General features: G+C 45.1%; 1 protein-coding gene across 1 annotated transcript in view; it reads right to left on the bottom strand.

Annotated features, from left to right (window-relative positions):
* The window catches only part of Cc2d2a (coiled-coil and C2 domain containing 2A), a 79,691-nt gene extending 76,497 nt beyond the window's left edge, over positions 1 to 3,194 (bottom strand). The window contains exons 1-2 of the mRNA XM_059275826.1: positions 3,080 to 3,194; positions 235 to 295 (exon numbers count right to left, since the gene is read on the bottom strand). Of these exons, the coding sequence (XP_059131809.1) occupies positions 235 to 273 (39 nt within the window). The 5' untranslated portion in view covers positions 274 to 295; positions 3,080 to 3,194. The remainder of the gene's footprint in view (positions 1 to 234; positions 296 to 3,079) is intronic.
* Between the last annotated feature and the right edge of the window lie 19,596 nt (positions 3,195 to 22,790).

Here is a 22,790-nt window from a genome sequence, read left to right as displayed (position 1 = left end):
CAGGCACCCTGAGGTCTCACCTCTACCTGAACCCTCTAGAACTTCTGTCACCATTTCATGGGTCCAGCAACTGTGCAGAACCCCCCACACCTCTTCTGGTTCTCAGAACGTCTCATTCTACTGAATTTCATTAGTCTGAAGCATCACTTTTTAACACGTGCAATAAGTACTGATTGCCAGATTGAACTTCCTTACCCACAGAGGGTTCCAAGGGGAAGCCAAGCAGTGACTTACCTCTGAAATTATTTTCACTTTTTCTTCCTTGGGATTCATCTTGGCTGTGATGGTTTCCAGACTGAGAAAGGACAAGGAAGAGGTCAGGCATAGTGAAATCATCAATGTCTCTTGCTCCTGGTGCAGGCACACTGAAGCTTATCCACATGATTGAGCTGTCCACCACAAGTATTGCAGACCCCAGGAATGGGGGAAGTAAGAGAAGGAGGGATGTCCGTTCTCTGCCCCCTACACCCTGGGGGGCAGTCGGACCTTGGCTGGAAGTCAGCTGCAAAGGACCGTTTCTGGCTTTTCTCTCTTCTTGCCCTCTAAGTCTCAATTTTTAATCTCCTTCTCATTTCAAGGAGCAGAGAGACAAGACTGGAGAGGGCACCAAATCCCCTCACCTCCTGTAACCCCCCCCTCCCCCCGGTCCCAGCACTCCTCTGCTTCCACTTGCTCCTGTTCTGAGGTCTCCACTTTCACCTCCCCCAGCCCTTGGCTGTCAGTGGGTCCCATCACTTCCCTCCCCAGGACTAGGATCTTGTAATCGCCCACTCCAACCTTGCTGCTTGGACAGTCATTTCTTCCTGCTCTGCAGGCTTATTCCTGAAAAATAACCTGTCTTATACAAAAATGCCTTCTCTCCATTTCACCCTCTCTTTGTAGCATTGCTCTATTTTTTAGCCTTTTTAGTAACACCCCAGAAACACTCCCTCTTTTCTTAATCTTTATTATTTTGGGTACTTTTGGGGTGTCTAATACACCTTGTGCCGGCTCTTGCTGGGGTCTGTTAATGAGTCCTGCATTGCTGTGTCTGATGATCAGTTCTCTTCCTCAAGTACTGAATGCTGGAGCGCTCTGGGCTTTGGCTCTGCCCATTCTCGCTTTCCTGGCTGTCTCATCTTAATTCTTGGACTGACATACCGTATATACATGGATCTTCCCCACATCAACACCCTGAGTCTAGACGCTTCCTCAGAAGGCTAGAATCCAGTTTGTGACTGTGTCATGGTCATCTCCCTTGGCCCTAAATGAAGCTGTTGGCCTTTGCTCATGAGCCTGTGCTGTGGCCTTTCCATTGTACAAAACAAACCCATTCTACCCAGAATGGAACCCCGGCAGCCATCCTTAGCTGTTTTCACTCTCCTATGATATAGCATCCCTGTCATAACTTTATATGTCAACTTCACTAGATCAAGGGATACTTAAAAATCTGGGACCCAGCTCCCAAATAAATACATGGTGACTTATTCTTATGAATGACTGGCCTTAGCTTGGCTTGTTTCTAGCTAGATTTTCTAACTTCAATTATCCTGTTTCTCTTTAACTATATTTTGCCTCTGGGCTTTTTACTTTTCTTTATTCTATATATCTTTCTTTCCTTCTTACTCCATGGCTGGCTGTGTGGATGGGTGGCTGGCCCCTAGAGTCCTCCTCTCCTCCTTTTCTCAACCCTCACTCTTCAAGCCTAGATTTCTCTTCCCATTTATTCTCTCTGTCTGGCAGCCATGCCTATCCCTCTCCTTCCTAGCTATTGACTGTTCAGGTCTTTATTAGACAAATCAAGTGTTTTAGACAGGCAAAGTAACACAGCTTTACAGAATTAAACAAATGCAACATAAAATAATGCAACACATCTTTGCATCATTAAACAAATATTCCACAGCGTAAATGAATGTAACACATCTTAAACTAATATTCTATGACAGTTCTGTGTGTCTGGGAGCATATTTCCAAAGTTACATCGGTGTTTGAATCTGAATGGACCAGGTGAGAAGAACCACTTCCAAAATGAGGGGCACCATCTAATTATCCAAGACCCAAAAAGAACAAATACAAAAGGAGAATTAGCCTATCCCTCAACTCCTAAGAGCCAGGATGCTTCCATCTTCTGACATCTAGGCCCTCTGGCCTTAAGGTAGTAGGACTCACACCAGCTCCCAATGCACTTCCCACACCCTCATCTCAGGCTTTTGGCCTTAAACTTGGAGTGACATCATTGGCTTCTCTGGGACAGGGGCTGTCAGACTTGGACTGTCCTATACTATCAATATGCAAGGTCCCCAGCCTGCAGACTGCTCACTGTGGACTTCACAGTCTCCAGAGTCAGGGGAGACAATTCCCCCAGTAGATCTCTACTCCTGGGAAACTCTGGCTAATTCAGCATCCCATTTCCCAGAAATCTGCCAGCCTTCTAGTAGTGTTCAGGGACTATACCCCTAAGACCTCTGCTACTAACACTGTGGTCAAGTCAAGCCCCGTCATCACTCTCCTGTCTCTCCTGCAGACTGCCCTGGGAACCTCCTGATTCTTTTGCTCTCCACACTGCTCATCTCTAGTGGTCTCAACATGGAAGCCAGATTGAATGGTTGGAAATTAAGTAGGATCATGACATTCCACCACCTACAGTCCTCCAATGACTTTTCTTTGCCTAATAAGTGAAATCCAAAATCCTGTCAAAGCCTTACAGTTCCCTTGGCTGGTTTTGCACTTGGACCTTCTTGCCTCAGGGCCTTTGCACGTGCTGTTTCCTCTACCTAGGACTTTCTTTCAGAAGCTAGCTACACTATTAGACATAGACAGACAGACAGTCTCTCTCTCTCTCTCTCTTTCTCTCTCTCCCTCTCTCTCTCTCTCTCTCACACACACACACACACACACACACACAGACACAGACACACACACACACACACACACGCACACGCACACACACACCACAGTTCCTTTGGGTCTTTGGTAACAGTTCACTTTCAGGGGGGTCTTTCCTAAGAGTTCTTTATACAATAACTTTCCCATTGTGTTATGAACCCACCAAGAATTTTGTTGAGTACCTTACAATGACTTCTTTTTCTATAATACTTACCACCAATCTGCTTTCGTAATTGTACATCAATGTCTGCCCATCACTGTTAGAATAGAGTCTCAAGAGAGCAGGAACTGCGCTTGGTGTGATGTTATCCCCACAGCCTCTGCACACGCCACTCAGTAGACAGTGCATATGTATTGTCAAAGAAACGGCTCAATTGCTACTTGGATCCATTTTCATGGGCACATTCTGGAGTCCTTCAAAGCTTCGCTAGGATGTTGTGAAGATAAAATGAGAGAAGATGAAGAGAAATATTAGGCACATGGCTGACAAATCTTAAGCCTTTCTTGATCCCATGGGCAGCAAATCTTAGCTGCACTGGGCCAGGTAAGCAGCTCACCCCAGGTGTTCAAGGTTTTTTGACCCTCCCAGGGAATTAGTGCGGTAATGAAGCACAAACGATCTGCAAGTCGGTTGTCTTCCATACAGACCCCTCAGAAAGCTCAAGTGGAAGGGAAAAGATGAAAAAAGCAGACCCGGTGATAAAGGGATGGGGAGCATTGGAGGGGGGCAGGAAACATACAAGGAGGGCCTCAGCCGGTGATGGGTCTGACAGACACCTCCAGTCCTTAGGAACTGGAAATAAAGAATGTGAAGCATTTCAGTAAGTGGAAAACAGACTCTCCATAAATTAAGAAAAAAATCATATACAGAAGAAAGAAGTAGAAGTGGAAAATGACAAATGTAATGGACTTGTTTTCTCTCTCCCCATTCTTTCCCGATCATTACCTTCGAATGAGTTTTGAAGGAAATCAAATGACACCAAAATTTATCTTTCTTACGAACACTGCTGTTCAGAAAAGATGAATAAACAAGACTCAGCTTTAATAAGCCCCTGTCATCAGCATTTGCTTTGGCCACTTGTTAATACATTCTATGACAATATCAAAATAAGAGCCCTGGTTTGTGGAACTAGAGCTTTGCAGTCTCTACACATACATTCTGCTCATTCCCACAGTTCTCAGTTGTACACATATCAACTAAGACTCAAGGAAACTAATATTTGAAAGGTTATGTGATGTGCTCAAAGTCACAGTTTTCAAATCTCACATTCACAGTCTGACCTTGGCACTTGGTGGTTCCAAGTTCTCCCCAGTCCCAGGCACCACACTCTCTGAGCTAAGTCTTGCTGAACAAGGTAACCATCACTATTGTATAGTAGTTCCTTATTGTGAAAATACTTACAATGCAAAGCCACAAATACTGTAGCAGTGAGGAAGGGCATAGACATCCCTCGGCCAGTAATCTATTTTACACAGTACAGAAAACCAGCACATTTTTTAAAGGAAAGCACCCACACTGTTATCTGACCGCATTCTCTAAAATCAGCCAATCAGAGTCACAAACCAGGACCCCATGATGACCCTACAGGATGCAGAGGACTGAGAGAAAGAGGCATCCCCCAATCATAGCTGCTCCCAAAGAATAGTGTATTAATTACCACAAAGAAGTTATGGTTTTAAAGAGTGAGGGCTTTGTGGAAAAAAAATAGTATGGACCTGGGTTCAAATTTTCCTCTTCTTACCAGCTTGTGTGATCTTGGAGTAATATTGCCAGTTCTGTAACATCACAGTCGTACTTCCTGTCTCAAGTGGTGATGGTTTATTATGGGCTCCATACTAAAAAAAAAAAAAAAAATGTAATAAAATACCTGTCGCAGACCAGGCTCCCTGTATTGGTAGGCTTTATGGTTTTATTATTAAAAATGTTGCCAGAGTTAGGGTCAAAACCTGAGCCTTGGTAATCCTAATAAGATAGGCTTGTCTATCAGTCCTGCAGTAGGCTAACTAAAGATCCGAAAAAGGGGATTTATTCAATCTACATTAGAAAATAGAACAAAGGGGTCCAGTGACCACAAAGTCCATCTTCCAGGGTCCTGACATGAAGTTCAGGTTTGAGTAGAAGGTACCAAGAGACATACATAGTCTTGGTTGAGGTGTGGTTCTGCACATCACTGACACATCATTGTCTCTGCCCCAGTATCTTCTGCAAGGTGACTGCCAAGCTGTCAGAACTGGCTTTCTTGGAGACAAATCCTCCCTAAGGTTGGTACCAGAACCCAGGCCTTTTTCTTCTGGCAGCATGAGACACTGAGGCAATCCAATTCTTAGAGTCCATTGTTTTAATAGTCTGATAGCTGAAAAGAGAGGCACACATGTCTCTTTGAAGCATTAGTTCTCAGCCTTCCTAATGCTGTGGTCTTCTAATATAGTTCCTCATGTTGTGGTGACTCCCAACCATGAAATCATTTTCGTGGCCACTTCATAACTGTAATTTTGTTAGTTACAAGTCATAATGTAAATATCTGTGTTTTCCAATGGTCTTTGGCAACCCCTGTGAAAGGGTCATTTGACTCTCAAAAGGGGTCGTGACCCACAGGTTGAGAACCAATGCTCTAGAATGTCTTTTTTAAAACCAGAATGGTCATAGGAAGAGGTCATGATTGAGAGGGAAAGTGGGAGGAAGGGCTAGAGAAGGGCAAAAGAGCTTGGGGGACAGAGGAGAATCATAAGAAAAGTCTTTGGGTATTGAATCCCCACTCCCCTTACTTTGTAAGCTGTGGTGGTAATAATCAACTCTCCTTCCAGCCCGGCTTTTCTTTGTCTATCCAAAGTGTTTCTGGAACCTCCTGCCCTCCTACCCATGCTCACTTTCTCTCTTCAGAGACAAGGGGCTTTTCTCACCCCTCCCATTAAAAGCTGGGGCGTCGCAGGAGCTGTCTGTCACATGCCTTCTTTTATGATTAACTACGTGACAATAAATGATTCCAGCCACAGCTTCTAGAGCACAAGGTTAGTGACATGGCTGTGTGCAGTCATTTAATTAGATGGATATGACACCGTTTGCTGCAGCGTGCAGGTCTGAACACAGGCTGTGCTCCATGGGATTGGCTCAACCAGCAGTATGGGAGTTCTGGAAGTTCCTCCCTGGAACCATCCTGCTGTTCATCAAGCTCCAGACCTTTTTACAAATCTCTTTTGGCACTAGCTTACAGTGCTCTCATTATCTGTTCACATATCTGCTTCCCCAGTAAACTCCCAGCATTGGACCTGGTCTAAGTCATCTTTCTATAATTTAAAGTTGTATTCATCATCTGCTGCATTATTGATGCTCTATAAAAACTCAAATAAATGACTCTGTACATGAACTCTAGGTCTGTAAATGAACTCTAGGTCAAATATCTGTATCTAGATCGATCTATGTATATCTATGTATGTGTGTATGTATACATATAGACACACATCTCCTCTATCCATATACAGTCCTCCCTTCTCTCTGTATATTATACTGGCATTACACTTATTTGCAGAAACATTTATAGAAAATGTATTTCCCATTAGATTTTATTAGCTTTTTTTTTCATAGCACCTCTTTGCAAAGAAGAAAGCAATCACTTTAACTGACAGCCTGGTAGATTTTCCTTGGAGCTTGGCAGCCCTCAGCCCTGTGGTCAGAGCTCTTTGTCTAATACCAAGAAAAATGAAGTTTGCAATACTGAGTACTCCTCATCCCCACCCCTGGAACAGTTTAAACTAAAGGCCTGAAAGCCACATGCAGCCAGTGTTTAGCAGCACTGGCCAGAGAGCACGGCACTAGCTGGCGGTTCCCCTGCAAGCCCGACACCAGACAACCGCTGAAATCAAAGCTGTTCCTGCAGCGCCCCTACTTACTTTCCATTCAGAAAGCAAAACTACAAGAGTCCCTAAAGTTCCAAGGCATTCCATCCGCTCTCATGGCACCCAGGGAGGGGCTGACCTCCAAGCCGGAACTGAAAGGAGATGAAAGCAGGACACAGGGACAGCAGCCCCGCTTCCGCTGAAAACTGATTTACCTTAGTCCACTCTACAAAATGCAGTTTGCAGGTTCCAACTTTCTGGGATTGGAGGGATGTGATGAGAGACCAGTTGGGTCAAGCCAGGGAATCTTTTAAACATGAGCGAAGGGGTGCGCTGGGGATAAGGGAGGCTGCTCCCTGTGAAGCTGCAGCCACGTCTCAGGACAAAAACATCAGCTTAGCAACCGGTTCCCAAGGAAGGTCACTAGGCAGCTTTTTTTTTTCTTTTAAAGTGACAGTTTACTTTTAAGTCTTGGAATATGCGTTTGTTGGGCAAGCAGAGGAAAATAACCTGCTGAACAGAGACAAAGGAAAAGCCACTGGGAAGCTGGGCAGAGAGGAAGCAGGCTCCCAGCATGGTGCCCTGACTCATGTCACTGGGTTGCATGGCATTTGGGGTACAGGACAGAAAGTGTTCACAAGCAGAATGATTTAGAATCATGGCGGTCCATGCTGCGTGGAGGAGGTGTCTAAGCCAGCAGCAGTGACATCTCTGTGAAGGGGCCTCAGGGCTCCAGCACGTGTTAAGTCAGGATATTTGCTGGCTGTGCAGGGAAGCTTGGATGCATAGCCTAACCTCTGCTGGTTCTCTGAATCCTCACTGCATATGACCGGTAGGGATACAAATATAATGTCTCAAAAACAAAAAAAAAGCAAAGGAAATAGGAGATAAAGCAAAGTAGACAGAAGGCCAATGAGCCGACAAAGGGTCTCCACAGAGCAAGGACAGCCACAGATCAAGGAATGCCACAGAGTAAGGCCTCCTAACCTCAGATGTTGTTCCTCAGAAGCCTGCCGTTTTGTTTCTTAGACCAGGTCTCTCACTGGTTTGATTAGGCTAGGCTGTCTGGCCAGCCAGCTCCAGCTGCCTGCTTGTCTTAGCTCCCCCAGCGCTGACAGAACAAACATGGGCTACCATACTGAGCATCAGTTACCTTCAAAGTCAGGTCCTTATGCTTACCTGACAAGCCCCTTTACCAATGGAACTATCCCCCTGTGCCTACTTTCTGTGTTCCTGAACCTCTCACCTTCACCTCTTGGGCCTTAGATAGACAGTTCTCTGAGGCTAGCTAAGTCCTATGGACAGCAAATGGCTCCTCTGAGATGCACACATTCTCCGTTGATACATGGCAACTGACCTCAAGCTGGCATTTCCAACTACTTCTTTATCAAACTCATCCACCAAGCAATGTCTCCCTCCCTAAGTCACTCTGGAGTCAGGTGACTAGGGAGCACCTCTGTGATCCAGAACACACTGAAATAATTCCAGTTATCTGATTCTAAACCCACCTGCATACTCACCCTGCCTCAACCTTCCTTCCAGGGGAAAAAAAGTCCCAGGAAAGAGTCTCTGTGGAACCTGGAGCTCACTGATTGGCTAGACTGCTGGCCAGTGAGTTTCAGGGTTCAGCCTGTCTTTGCCTTCCCAGTCCTGAGATTATAACTGCCTCCAGCCACTTGGCTTTTTATGTGGGTGCTGGGGACCTGAAGTCAGGTATTCATTCAGGGCAGCATTGTATGGATTGAGCCATTTTCTCACCCAAGAAACAAACTTATATCCATTATGATATTCTGCTGTACAATTATAAGACATGTTTCTTGCTTTGAGGGGTCTGTGTAAATAACCTTTCTACACGACAGCCATGTCTATGTCTGCATGTCTCACCATACCAGTGTAGCTAGAGTTTTCCTGCCTGGCCCACAGTCAGGACAAATCTCTCTCATCTGCCAGTCCCACAGCCACTCAGACCCAATCAAGTAAACACAGAGACTTATATTGCTTGCAAACTGTATGGCTGTGGCAGGCTTCTTGCTAACTGTTCTTACAGCTTAAATTAATCCATTTCTATAAATCTATACCTTGCCACGTGGCTCGTGGCTTGCCGGCATCTTCACGTGCTGTTTGTCATCGCGGCAGCTGGCAGTGTCTCTGACTCAGCCTTCCACTTTCCAGCTTTATTCTCTTCCTTGTCCTGCCTATACTTCCTGCCTGGCCACTGGCCAATCAGTGATTTATTTATTGACCAATCAGCAACACACTTGACATACAGACCATCCCACAGCATACCAGTGAATGCAGTGTTCACTTTTTAACAGATGTGTATGCAGTGTACACATGACTCAGCATGTTTGTGTGGTGTGTGTGATCGGGAGCAGGTAGGTATGGGACTGAGAAAATGACATACCCCTCCCATGTTATATTGATATCTTCAATCCCAGTACCACAGAATCTGACATTATTTAGAGATAGGGTCCTTATGGAGTGTGTTGGCTAGTTTTATGTCCACATGACACCAGCTAGTGTCTTCAGAGAGGATGAAACCTCAATTGAGAAAATGCCTCTATAAGATCAGGCTGTAGGCAAGCATGTAGGGCATTTTCTTAATTATTGATTGACAGGATAAGGCACAGCCTATTGTGGGTGATGCTAATCCCTGGGCTGGTGGTCCTGGGTTCTATAAGAAAGCAGTCAGAGCAAGCCATGAAGAGCAAGCCAGTAGGCAGCACTCCTTCACGGCCTCTGCTTTAGCTCCTGCCTCCAGGTTCCCGCCTTGTTTGAGTTCCTGTCCTGACTTCCTTCAATGATGAACAGTGATAAGGAAGTGTAGGCTGAATAAACCTTTTCCTCCCCAAGTTGCTTTGGTCATGATGTTTTATTACAGCAATAGTAATCTTCACTAAGACACAAAGTTAAAAGAGTTCAAGTGGGGTCAGTAGGGTGGAACTTAATTCATGACAAATGTGTCCCCATAAAAGGAAATACAGAGATAGACATTTGTATCAGGAAGTGAATGAGAAAACACGAGGTGCTCACCCCAGGGCTGCCAAAAGCTACTCCATCAGCATAGAACAGATTCTCCTTCTGCTATCAGAAGGAACTAACCCAGTCAGTACCTGATTTGGGACCTGTCTATAGAACTATGAGACAAGGAGTTGCCTGCTGTATCAAGCCACCTGGTGTGTGACAGTTTGTTACAGCAGCCCCAGCAGATGCCAAGGAACTGGAAAGGGAGGAGGTGGGGGCAAAGCTGCAGGAAGACTTGGACATTTATGTGCTAAGGGTCTGAATAAATTGGAAAATGCATTTGATTCCTTCAAAGATAATGCCACTTGAAGACCTGTGCTTCTGAAAACTTTTCAGGATAGTGATTCTCAACTTGTGGGTGGAGACTTGAGAGACCTTTCACAGGGACTGCATACCGGATATCCTGCATATTGGATGTTTATATCACAATTCATAACAGTATCAAAATTACAGTTATAAAGTAGCAATGAAAATAATTTTATGGTCGGGGGTCACCACAACAGGAGGAACTGTATTAAAGGGTCACAGCATTAGGAAGGTCAAGAACCACTGCCTTAGGAGATGAGAACTTTCTGTTGAAATAAACATTAAGAAACTGTAGGGCTGGGGATGTAGCTCAGTTGGGGGAGTGTCTGCTGATCATGCACAAAATCCATTTTCAACCCCCAGCCCTGCATATGTCCTAGTTTTGCTTCTAGTTTCTGTGATAAAATACCCTGACAAAAAAAGCTTAGGGGAGAGTATATTCACCTCACAATTCCAGGTTACAACCTGTCATTTCAGGGAAACCAAGGACACAGGAACTTAAAACAGCTGGTCACATCACATCTACAGCCAAAGGCAGAGAGACATGAATGCATGCATGCTCAGTTGCTTGCTTCTGCTCAGCTTGATTGATTTTTTTTCACTCATTAACACTCAAGGAACACCTGCCTAGGGAATGATACTGCCCATGAAGAATGATACTGCCCGGAAGACCGGGTCTTCCCACATCAGTGAATTCAATTGAGGCAATCCCCCACAGACATGCCCGCAGACCAACCTAAACTAGACAGTTCCTCACTGAGACTCGCTTCTCAAGTGATTCTAGGTTGTGTCAAGTTGACAATTAAAGCCAACCATCACCGAATAAAACCAGTCATGGTGGCACTCAGGATGTTTGAGTCCAGCCTGATCTGCAGGAGACACTGAGACTTTTCTGCTTTCTTCTCTTTGCTTTCCCAGCTGCATTGTGGCCTTATTTAGATCAGTATAGGCTCAGATATGCTTTTCTCACCTGGGCATGGGCAACACAATTTCCTCTTCAGATAGTGGTGTTGTTTGCACGCAGGCCTTTGAACTTTACAATACTGATGTTTGCACCTCATTTATTCCCATGAGTGATGAATGCATCACAGTGGAAAACATCTTACTAAGATGGGGCACAAGTTGAAAGCCGAAGCCTCACCCTGGGGTCATAAATTTTGTTAAACTGTGTTCTTCAGCTTTGAGTTTATGTTTTTCCAATTTACTGAAGCTTATAGTTCTTCCCCTGAAATATAGCTCATATGCCAGCAAGTTGGAACCTCTTGTTTCTACAGTCAATGGAGAGAAGCACTTACTGACGCAGATCTATCGGCTGTGTGGCCTGTTTTTATTGTGTAGATAGCAAAGCATTTAATTTTCCTTCCGCAGCGCTGCGATTCTCAACCTGTTTTGAATTACAAGGCTTTCCAGTCATTTGCTTCATTTTACAGCATTCTCCCTTCCCCAGAGAACTGTCAGAACCACTGAGAATAAAAACCCTGTAGATTTGTTCCTTTTAGACACTCAGGCTGTGACTTGAAATAAGGGGAGAAACTGCTGCTCAAGTGTGAGTGCTGGATTTAAGGTTTTTCTAGTTGAAAAGGTTAATTTCCTACAGTTTTATAAACATTCTCCTCAGCTATTTCCTTTATGTACATCTCATTGGCACTGGCTCAGTGCATGGATCCGAACACAACTTTCATTTTTCCCACCGGTAGCTTGAAGACGTGCTTGCCCTCTCTGCCGGACACCCAGTGTCTTCTTGAAGGTCCTTTGCACCTTGAGTTGTCTGTACATCTGGAAGGGCTTATTTGGTTCAAAGGATAACCCTTTGCTAAAGGCCAATGAAGAAAAGCAATGTCTGGCTGGCTGCTGCTGGGAATGGCTGTAGACATCTCATGGTGTCTAGGCATTTTTATCCTTAGCTGCACCAATGGGCCTGACAATTCAGATGCTGCAAATTTGAAATCCTATAGTTATGCTTTTTGATTTTGCTTTACTCTTTTTTTGCAATATGCATGTGTGTATGCATTTTTGCGTATGTATAAGCACATATGTGGGTGGGTGTGGATGCACGTGTGTGCATGTACACATGGAGGTCTGAGGTTGGTGTCTGGATGCATCCTCCATTGTTCATCCTCCTTATTCATTGAGGCAGGGGCTCTTAGTTAAACCCAGAGCTTGCCGATATGGCTTATTCTGCTAGCCAGCTTGCTCTGGCGATCCCTTGTTTCTGCCTTCTGAGGCTAGAATCACAGGCAGGCCTGGCCTTTGCATGAATTTATAGGATTCTAGATGCACTGCTGAGCCATGTCCCCAACACTCATCGCTATACTCTTTTAGCTTATGATAGTGCATGTCAGCCAGTGTGGATGTGCCGCTTGACAAAGCCTGAGGACATCTTTAGTTGTAATAGTCTGGAGGTAGGTATGTTAATGGCATCCTGTGAATAGAAACCAGTGTTGCTGCTAAGCATCCTACAGTGGATAGGATAGCCCCTTGCGTGCAGTCCCAACCCTGAAACCAATTATCTGACCCCACATGTCAGTAGCACTGGTGGAGAACTTTTTTTCCAAGTGTGGCTTACCCCAGCACGACCTCTTCTGCTTCCAGCATCGGGAGTGGTTAGGACTCAGTTCCAGGCTGCAGTACCCACATCACCTCAGTTCTTATGAGTCCCTGGGTCACAACATCCTTTTTCTCATGTCACAATGCTTCCCATGGTGTCAAGCATCTGTTTGGCTGATCTGTCTCAGTCTCGGCCATCCAAGGTAGTCACTGAGGTCCTGATGATGCCCATCAGCACAGAGGCCAGTCCCTGAGTCCATCTGTTTCCTTAGGAGGTTCCTGATGTCCTTTACATACTTACTCAGTGTATGGCAAGGACTACAAGCAATACTTGGAAATTTGGGGAGCATTGGTTAGGTCACAGACAGTTCTGTGATGTCTCAATTTCCCCAAGTTTCTGAGCATCCAACATAGTCAAGACAGTTGCTTGAAGGAATCTTTATTAAAACAAGATCATCTCCAAAGACACTTGCTGGGATTAGTAGACAGAAGAATAGCTGAGAAGCTCTCTTGATTTAAAAAATGTGTCATACTTTTTGGAGCATTCTGATCCATTTATTATTTTCTCATGTTCTGCGATGCCACAAAATGTATTGTATTTTTTCCCAGGGTACCAAGTGCTAAAATGTTCAAGAATCAGGTCATTTGCTAGAGTTGGTTTAAGAAGGAAATCTTACGATTCTAGAACTTTGCTGTTACAACCATAGATCCTTGTGAGGCAAAGTGATGGCAGACTTCCATACTTTGGGCCCTCTACCAACTCAGGATATAGGGTAAGTACACAGAGGAGTCCACACTTCTTGATTTCTGTTAAGCTGGGAAGTTAGGTCTAACCCCCTTAGGTGGAGAGATACGTGTAGGGTACATGAGAGATGCACACGTGCCTCTGACCTCAGTTCCTGATGATACTTTTGGAAATCATGGCAGATTTTGAGGAACTGGCTGGCAGACAGATAACTGGACTAAAGGCATCTGTAAATTGATATCTGCTTGTGTTCTTGTTATTTGAGAGATAGACATTTGGACAGAAGGTAAAGTGTTATCTAATTTTCTCTATGTACCAGCATGCTTTTTTGGGCTTGGATTCCAAGGGGGAATATCCTAGAGAGGGTTCCACTGAGGAGGAGCAAAATATAGGCACAGCCATACGCTATTCATGCAGGAGTAGACAGGCATGGAGCCCTAGAGGGCTTCTGCCGACCTCGTGTGGGTAGACAGGGCTAGTGGACATCTAGCTTCATAATATCTAGCTGCAAGCCAGTGCCTCTCTGTGCTATACTTCCTCCTTTTCATTTCTGAGACAACATCAAAATCTTCCCAGCATCGTCTCATCTGTGAGGTGGGAGAACTACAGAAAGAGTCTGAACCACGGTAAAAGGTAAAAGCGTAATTTCAGGCATCAGTGATGGCATGTCTGAAGATTGCTGAAATCCTCATGGGCAAGTTGATTCTTGAAATAATATATGTGTGGTGGCAGTGGCATGAGACTTTGTCCTTGTTTATAGAGTCTCTCTTCACTGATAACTTGGGTTATTTTAGCATGGCGTCCCAGGTTCACTCACACATTCTGCAAGATGCTGATACAGCCACACTGTCGAAGGCTCTCCTAATCAAGTCTTCTCTAACGTTGGGAAGGAGTTACAGTGTAACCCAGGCTTCCTTCTCTATCCTTCTTGTCCTCACCACTCATTATACTTGCCCATCCTTTATCTTTCCACTGGGCTCCCATTACTCAGAGACTTTCCTAGCATTGAACACTCTGTGAAAATGCAGAATGTCGAGGAAACAAACCAATTCATGATTTAAAAAAAAAATCTTCATTAGGTTCTTATTTGAGAAGAAAAACCTGTGACTGAGAGTCTGAAAAATAATGTGTACTTAAGTCAGGTATGTTGACCTGGTGAGATATAAAGGTTATTACTAGTGGGAGGAGGGTCCCTGAGACAAGTGTGGGGTCTTTACCAGATGGTAGCATTTGAGAGAAAACTGATCTGCTCACTGTAAGACTAGGATCTTCCATTTGCTAATTGAATCAGAAAGCAAACAGTTTTTGGGTTTGAATTCATGTCTACTTTTGAATGAAAGTTTATCTGTGCACCCGTCAATTCTCCCAGCTGACGTTTACTTAGTCCTTGGCATGTGGCAGATGCAGGTAATAGTATTGGAGATTTAAAGGCGACTCTGATAAAACGTGTACCCTCCATTGTACAGAAAAAAGAGAAAGACAGCTCCAGAGCTCTGAAATCCGTTTGTCCCCAGGCCTCGAGAAAATGTGATCTGCAGTCATGTTATTACCCTCATTGGCCACTAGAGGTCAGCACATTAAAAAGTAAACTGGCCACATTCCACTCTATTCCCCTCAAAGTAAGCCTAGAAGGGAAAGCAAAATAACCATTTTAAAAAATTCTATTTGGGTTGTGGAGAAAAATTCCCAAATAAAGGGGGTTATCTTTAAAAAAAATTCGTTTGAGTGCTCTGAATGAGCACCAGAAGAGAGCATCAGATCCGATTATAGATGGTTGTAAATCACCATGTTGTTGCTGAGGATTGAACTCAGGACCTCTGGGAGAGCAGCCAGTGCTCTTAGCTGCTGAGCCATCTCTCCAGGCTGGAACAGGGCTATCTTTGACATGTTGGAGTCTTAGACTTGACAGACTCTGCTCCTTTCGCTGGCCAAGTGCTCTCCACATGAGAACCGAACAGAAGGTATAGTCCTCGCTTCTGGGGGACGGGTACTCTCTTTAAAGACCTAGATGCATTTACATCTGAGTGACAGAGTGGACAGGAATTGAAAATGACTCCCGGAGAACCAATTTCTAACACATACTTCTCTAGCCCATCACTGAGAGTCAAAGGGATAGATAACTAGTTCAGATGAGCTCTTTCCTCATAGATGCAGTGCAACTCCCCCCATCATTCCCTCCACCCCTGCACCTGCGATTCTACCACTTAAAAGAATAAAAAATCCAGGGTGCTTGAGAGACAGCTCAGTGGTTGAGAGTGCCTGATGATCTTCCAGAGGACCAGAATTCGGTTCCCAGCTTCCATATCGGGATAGTCACAACTGTTTGTAACTCCAGATCCAAGGGAATAACTCCAGCAACAACCTCTGTGGGCACCTTCACACACATGGAATACACACACACACACACACACACACACACACACACACACACCAATAAATAATAATAAAAGCAAACCTTTATAAAGTCCTAAGAAATTCCATTCCGAGTCCTGACTCCAAGTCGCCGGTGACTTCTCTCTACCTTTCCACGGCTCCTTCCAGTGGAGACAGTAGGAGTCCTTTCTGCCATTGGCGAGAGGCCGAGAGTCCAGCCTCACTTGGCTTTGAGTCACTGTTCAGAATGAGCTATGGGTAAAGAATCATCTGCAGGGGTGGTGTGTCTTGGGTGCTCTGAGTGTGGCCTGGAGTGAAGCAGACCTTTGTCCTCTCTGAGGCTAGATGAGGGCAAATGAGATCTAGACCTAGAGGCAGCTACTAAGAAGTTTCTTTTAAAAATCGTTTAATATTTCACACCGGTTTCATATGTATATGTGTGCAGAGCCCCAGAGCTGCACAGGCACATCTCAGCCAGCAGTTCTTCAGTACTGCAGCCTGCATTGTTTGGGGGAAGTTAATACTGTGTGTGTGTGTGTGTGTGTGTGTGTGTGTGTGTGTGTGTATGTGTGCATGTGCACGTGCGCATGTGTGTGCTAGCCCATCCCCACTGACTGCTCTTTGGGATAAGCATCAGCCACCACTGGCACTCCTAACACTAGTGGCATTTCCTGGACTCCCCCCCCCCCCCCCGCCCCAAATAAACTGCTTATACTCTGATCCTTGCCTCAGGCTCTGGGTTTAGGAGAAATTAGTGAAAATGGTCACTTTAACATACATCAACACATTTGGTCCTTGGAAGGATTAATTATGAAAATTTGAGCCTACAACTGTGATATCTGTCCAGTGAGTTCACACACAGAAGGACAGTCACATCTTGTTTACCACTAGTTAAAGAATTTGAGTATCTTATCCAAAAGTCACATACATGATGATGGCTGAAATTTCAACTGTGTTTCTATCCAGTTTCTCTTACGGCTTTCTGATCCAGCTAACTTTGGTAGCTTGAAAACTCTTCTGGGACTGGGGACATAGCTTAGTGGGTAAGCTACTTATAGTCACAAGAACCAGAGTTGAATCCCTAGAAGCTGTGTAAAAGCCCCATGTGACATTGCATGCCTGTAACCCCAGTGCTAGGGGATGGAGCGTCAGGGACAGGTGGGTCCCAGAGACTCGCTGGCCAGGCAGCCAGCCTAGCCAAAAAGGAGAGGTCTAGGTTCAGTGAGAGACTCTATCTCAAAACGTAAGATGGAGAGAAATTGAGGAAGAAACCCAATGTCCAGTCACAGGCTCCACCCACATGCCTGCTCATCACACATAGTTTCTCCTACATGAAGTTAGGTCTTCTTATTAGATCGTATATGCTTTGAACTCCTGCAGGGTTCCTGTATTCCCATTGTGTCTTTGCAGGTGAGATCTAGGAGAAGAGAGTGATTAGATTAGGCAAAGAATAATACTGGACACCCAGGAAAAGAATTGAAGTGTAACTTAAGCTAAATGTTGGGTGATCTGAAATCCACATGAGTTTCTTGAGTTTTATCTGGGAGTCTTAAGGGGAGTCTGTGGCATAAATCTTAACAGGTCTTATTAATAAAAACAAACCTGGAGCCAGGTATTGGGGTGAACACTGAAAGATCAGAGAAACAGAACCAGCTACAGCTTCCTCACCTCACAATTCCTCAGCTGATCCTGTTTTCTCAGACTGGAAGCCTCTGAGTCCTCATTCAAATGGATCTCAGCTGAACTGCTGCTCAAAAGCCTAAAAGCTTAACAGGGCCCTAGTTCCTGTCCCTCATGCCTTAATATACCTCACTGCCATCTCTTCCTGGGATTAAAGGTGTGTGTCACCCTGCCTGGTTGTTTTCAGTGTGGCTTTGAACTCACAGAGATCCAGACGGATCTCTGCCTTCAGAATGCTAGGATTAAAGGTGTGTGTGCCACCATTTTCTGGCCTCTATATCTAGTGGCTGTTCTGTTCTCTGACCCCAGATAAGTTTATTAGGGTGCACACTATATCGGGGAACACAATGTCACCACATAAAACAGAAGGGCAATGACTTCTTGTGCGTTTATCTTGATGTACAGATGCATATTCCACTGGGTCCTGACCATCTCACAGGCCAACCATCTACTTATTATTTGGCAGTAGTCTGACCCTTGGAATGCCTGGGTAGCTATTCCTCTGGTTCTGAACACAGTACAACCTGGATGTTTTCTAGAAAGCCTTTGCAACCCCCTATCATTGTCCCAGAGTGATTTCATTATTAACAGACGAGGTGCTGTGAGGCTGGGTGGGGCTAGATTGAGGTGCTGTGAGGCTGGGTGGGGCTAGATTGAGGTGCTGTGAGGCTGGGTGGGGCTAGATCTGACAGCCTCTACTTGTATAGTTCAGCCCAGGGAGCACCCCACAAAGAGTCTTGGGAAAGACTTTGGTAATGTTCAATCAGCTACACTCTCCCTCCCTCCTAGAGTTTATGGTTTTCTGCCCCCACAGCTCTCAGATCATTTCCTGGGATTCTGATGAGACTGGGCAGGCTTTTATTTTCAGAAATCTTGCCATCCCCACGATGGCAATGGAGCGCAGCCACAGACTCTTTCTTCCTGCTGTGGCTCATAAACCCTTTACCATCTGACAAACGCATTGGTTCTGAGTTCTGAGTGACTTCATGCTATGGCTAACCCACTGGGTTTATGGTTCCGGACCAATAAAAAACAGAATAAAATGATGCCAACTCAAGGCTAATTTTCTTTTCCGTTCAAGTTAGAGTGGGATAATTAAAAAAAAAATACTTACAAACTCAAGTTATTTTGCCTTGTTTTTTCCTTGCAGAATCCTCTAGGGGTAGAAATCCAGATATGTCACTAAGAAATTTTAAGGTGATGTCATTTCACACTTTAACCCACAGTTTTAAGGAGTTTGTTTTCATTTGTGCTCTTAGAGCATTTCCCCTGCAATTCTTTGGAAGTAAAACAGCTTGCAATTACCTTCCACTCCAACGGTTTATGTAAAAGTATCACATAAAAGAAATGAAATAGCTTTATTATAATAAATTGAAAATAAAGGTCAGAAGGTAGAAATACAGCTTTTTAATTACTTATTTTTATTCAGCTTTCTCTATACACATGCACAAGTTTATTTTAACATGGGATTATTACTGAATATATCACCCAGTAACCATTGTTTTGTTAACATTTCATGATCATCTGAAGTGCCAATGTATTTCCATCCTCCTTTTTCATGCCTGTCCTCCATTGGAGGAATCACAGTCCATTTAACACATATTCCATTATCAGACAAGCAGGCTATTTCTCAAATTTTCATTTTACAGGTTTGGCTGTTATAAGACTTTGTAATTAAACCTTTGCAAATATTATTAATTGCTTTCTTGGAGTAAGTTCTTAGAAACAGGAGACTTTGCAATTTGTGTGTTTCAGACTAAAATAATCTGTCTGTAGTAAGAGGGAATTGGGGTGAGGGCAGAGTTTTCTTATCGCTGCTTGGATGGTTTCAGGGTGGGCACACTGGAGGCTGTTATGAGAGAACTGATGCCCAATGGTGTGAATATGCCTATACAAATGCCACTTAGGAGCAGGTTACAGGCAAGAAAGGAGACCGTGGGTACTGAGCAGTCTTCATTATCATGCCAACATTGGGGAGAACTGGTTTTTTGGTTTTTCAAGACAGGGTTTCTTTGTGTAGTTTTGGTGCCTGTCCTGGATCTCACTCTGTAGACCAAGCTGGCCTTGAACTCACAGAGATCCGCCTGGCTCTGCCTCCTGAGTGCTATGATTAAAGGCGTGAGCCACCACCGCCCGGCTGAGAACTAGTTCTTAACTGGGGACAGTTTCTTTCCATGCAGGGACATTTGGCAATGCATGAAGTGTGCTGATTATTATGACCAAGGAGACATTCTCCCATCTCTATGGGCAGAGGCTGGGGCTGTTGCTAGGCGTCCTATGCTGTGCAAAATATCCCTTCACAACGTGAATGATCTGTCTGAAAGCCATCAGTGCCAAGGTTGAGAAACTCCGACACAGGGAAAAGAAAAGTGTGAGCATGTCTCTTGGGAACCACAGCGTGGCAGTGGAGATTTCCTAAGTGTTTTCTTCCCTAAAGACACTTCACTTACATAATACATTTGATGTGTCTTGGACATGATCATCAAATGTCATCAGGGTGAATCTCGGTCGAGAAAGTGTTCCTACTTGTCCCTGGCTTCTGTCAGGGTTAAATCTGAAAAGAACATACAGGTGTATGCTTGTTATAGATGGGGCTATCTTGTGAGAGAATTCAGACTATGTGTGTTTTTTTTTACAGCTATAATGATTTAATGATGCTAAATTTCTTTTCTAGATTTTCCTTGTCAGAGCTAGATGACAACTCTGAGGATCTGCACTGGGCCTTTGGGGCCAACCTTTGTCCTTTGCACAGGGAAAAAAAGAGAGAGACAGTTGGTTGCTTCCCCTCAGAGTTTTCAGAGCAATGAAATATTCTAGTCATGAATGAGCCAGTCCCAAAGGTGACAGATCTGCCTTCCAGCTGAGCAGAGGATATTGGAGTTTACTATGGTCAAAAACCAGGAGTGAGGATGAGTGGTTCCCCCCAGCATCATGATACATCTGTGAAACTGCAGTAAAGCAGAGCCCCTGGGAGGTGGAAGTGGCGAGCACGGGGCTGGTGACAGCACCTGAGCATGCAGGCCTATGGTCAGGAGTTAAAACCCCAGTCACTAAGGTGTGGCAGAGGGCACATTGCTGAGCCTTGGATTTCCTGTCTCTGATGGATGGGGAAGGCCGTACAGTTCATGTGAGAAAGCTATTTTTCTGGGATTCAGAATCCCTGAATGCTCCGTCTACTGCAGTGATCCTCAACCTTCCTAATGCTGCCATTCTTTAATACAGTTCCTCAAGTTGTGGGGACCCCCCCACCCCCAACCATACAATTGTTTTCGTTGCCACCTCATAACTGTAATTTTGCTACTGCTATGAGCCATCATGTAAATATCTGATAGGCAGGATATCTGACATGACACCTCTGTGAAAAGGTCGCTTGACCTCCAGATTGAGAACCTCTGTTCTACTCTTTGCTGCTGCTGTGACTTTGAAAGGGGACTTCCAGAGGGGATACTGGCAAAGTCTCCTGTCTCCACAAGAACTGTAACTCCATATGCCCATACAAATTCCTGGTCAGTAGAGCTGACTTATTTTTGGGACTTGAGGGCTGCTGCTTACATGTTGTGGGACCCTTGAGCAACGGCAGAAGGGGTGTCTGCTTGCTGCCCTTCTGGGTGGACTGTGCTCACTGCATGGCATATTAGGAACACTGGAGTGCCAGGCAGTCTAAGAGGGAAGCCTTGTCCTGGTTTCTGTCCATTCACCCTCTCCGGCTCTCCAGACTTCTCTGCCCATTTCCTGCCCCTCTCAGTTGCATAGTGTTAAGGAAGCCCATTTCTGTGGACCATGTCACTCAGGGTCCTTCGTCCCCTGGAGTTGTTGGATTTGACCAATGAGAGACAGGGAGCAGAAGACTAGTTGGAAAGAATCTTACTTCCAGCTTCTATGTGGTTCTGGTACACCTCTTGTGGCATGGTCCCTCTTCCAAATACTCAATGCTTTGCCTGCTCTGCTCAGTGACACCTTTGCCTCTCAGTCCCCTCCAGGCATCTGATGAGGCTGAAACTTCAAGGTCGTTACCTGATTCTTGGTACTCTGTCTGCACCTCTGAAGACAATTCTCTCATTCAAGTCTCCATAGAGAAATTCTTTAGACTGAGCCCTGCTACTTCCTGCTTGGTCTTCAAATAGCATATGCTCAGATGTCAGAGACGTTGGCGTGTGGCCTCAGGAGATGTTGATCTCGTGCATTCTCAAGCACCAGCCGCCTAACATGTCCGTACCATCTTTGCTCTTTTAATGAGGAATGTGGGTGTGGTATGGTATTGAATTCTCTCTGGAAGTTAGAACATATCCCGTCGCTAACACGACTTCTCTCTCTCTCTCTCTCTCTCAAAAAAAAAAAAAAAAAAAGAGAGAGAGAGAGAATCTGGCCAGCTGGCATGGTAGTTCCTGACCTAGGCTGGCTTTTCAGTGGTGGGTTATGTTCTCCAAGGAATAAACTGGATTTACTGGCCCTCATGATTCTATAAAGAGATTGATGTTTTTATAACATAATTCTGTATTGATTCTTTAGGAATCACCTCCCAGTTTTTCCATACCCTCTTCTTACCCTTGCAGCATCCCCCCCAAAAGAACCCACCAAATCAATTGAAAACATGACAAAAAAAAAAAAAACAAAACAAAAACAAAACCCTCATCTTGCTCCTCTTCATTTGTCCCAGTGGCATTGGGAGCTATGGTGTGTCACACAGTATACCTTCTGTCCAACCAGCCCCACCCACAAAATGTTTATTGCTGTGAGTCGTTGGTCTGGTTCAAGGCCTCTGGCACACCATCATCACTGGACCCTCAATGAAACTCCTCTCAGATATCCTGCTGCTGCCCTGAGTCATGGGGATCCTGCCATTATTGTTCCATAGGACCAGTCCCTTCATGTTCTCCAGCAGGTCATAGATGAGGTAGATGTTAGGGTGGGCTAACCCAAGGCCCAGGATGTGGGTCTGGGTGATAGCCAAGCCAAGTCTGGGCCACTGGGACCACACCCCTCAGATGAGGGCCAGAGTCAGCTCTCCTAGGCCCATACCATCTGGGCCAGCTCTCCCACACCTGTGGTGAAGGGTGAGGGCAGATCTCTCTTGCAGGGGCAGGACCAGCTCTCCTGCTGCAGCCCAGGGAGGAGTAGGGCCAGCTCTAGAGCCAGTGAGGGTTGGGGCTGGCTCAGCATAGCTCTCAGATTTCAACACTCGTGGTTGCTATGACCCCTTGTGGTAACATGGGCCTTGGACGTCATCACAGACCCCAGCGGTAGCAGGAACACAGACCCAGACATGACCCTCAGCAGCAGCTTGGGCCTAGACATCACCATGGCCCTGGTGGCAGCAAGGCCCTCAGAAACCAACATGGTCTCAAGTGACTATCCAGACCCCAGGCATCCGCATAGCTCTTGGTGGACATTAGCTCAGACCCTGACTATTTCTGGG

The sequence above is a fragment of the Peromyscus eremicus genome, chromosome 10 (genome assembly GCF_949786415.1).
Source record: "Peromyscus eremicus chromosome 10, PerEre_H2_v1, whole genome shotgun sequence".
NCBI classification, from domain to species: Eukaryota; Metazoa; Chordata; class Mammalia; order Rodentia; family Cricetidae; genus Peromyscus; species Peromyscus eremicus.
The sequence above is the reverse complement of the archived record's forward strand: the minus strand, read 5'-3'. Positions and strand labels throughout refer to the sequence as shown.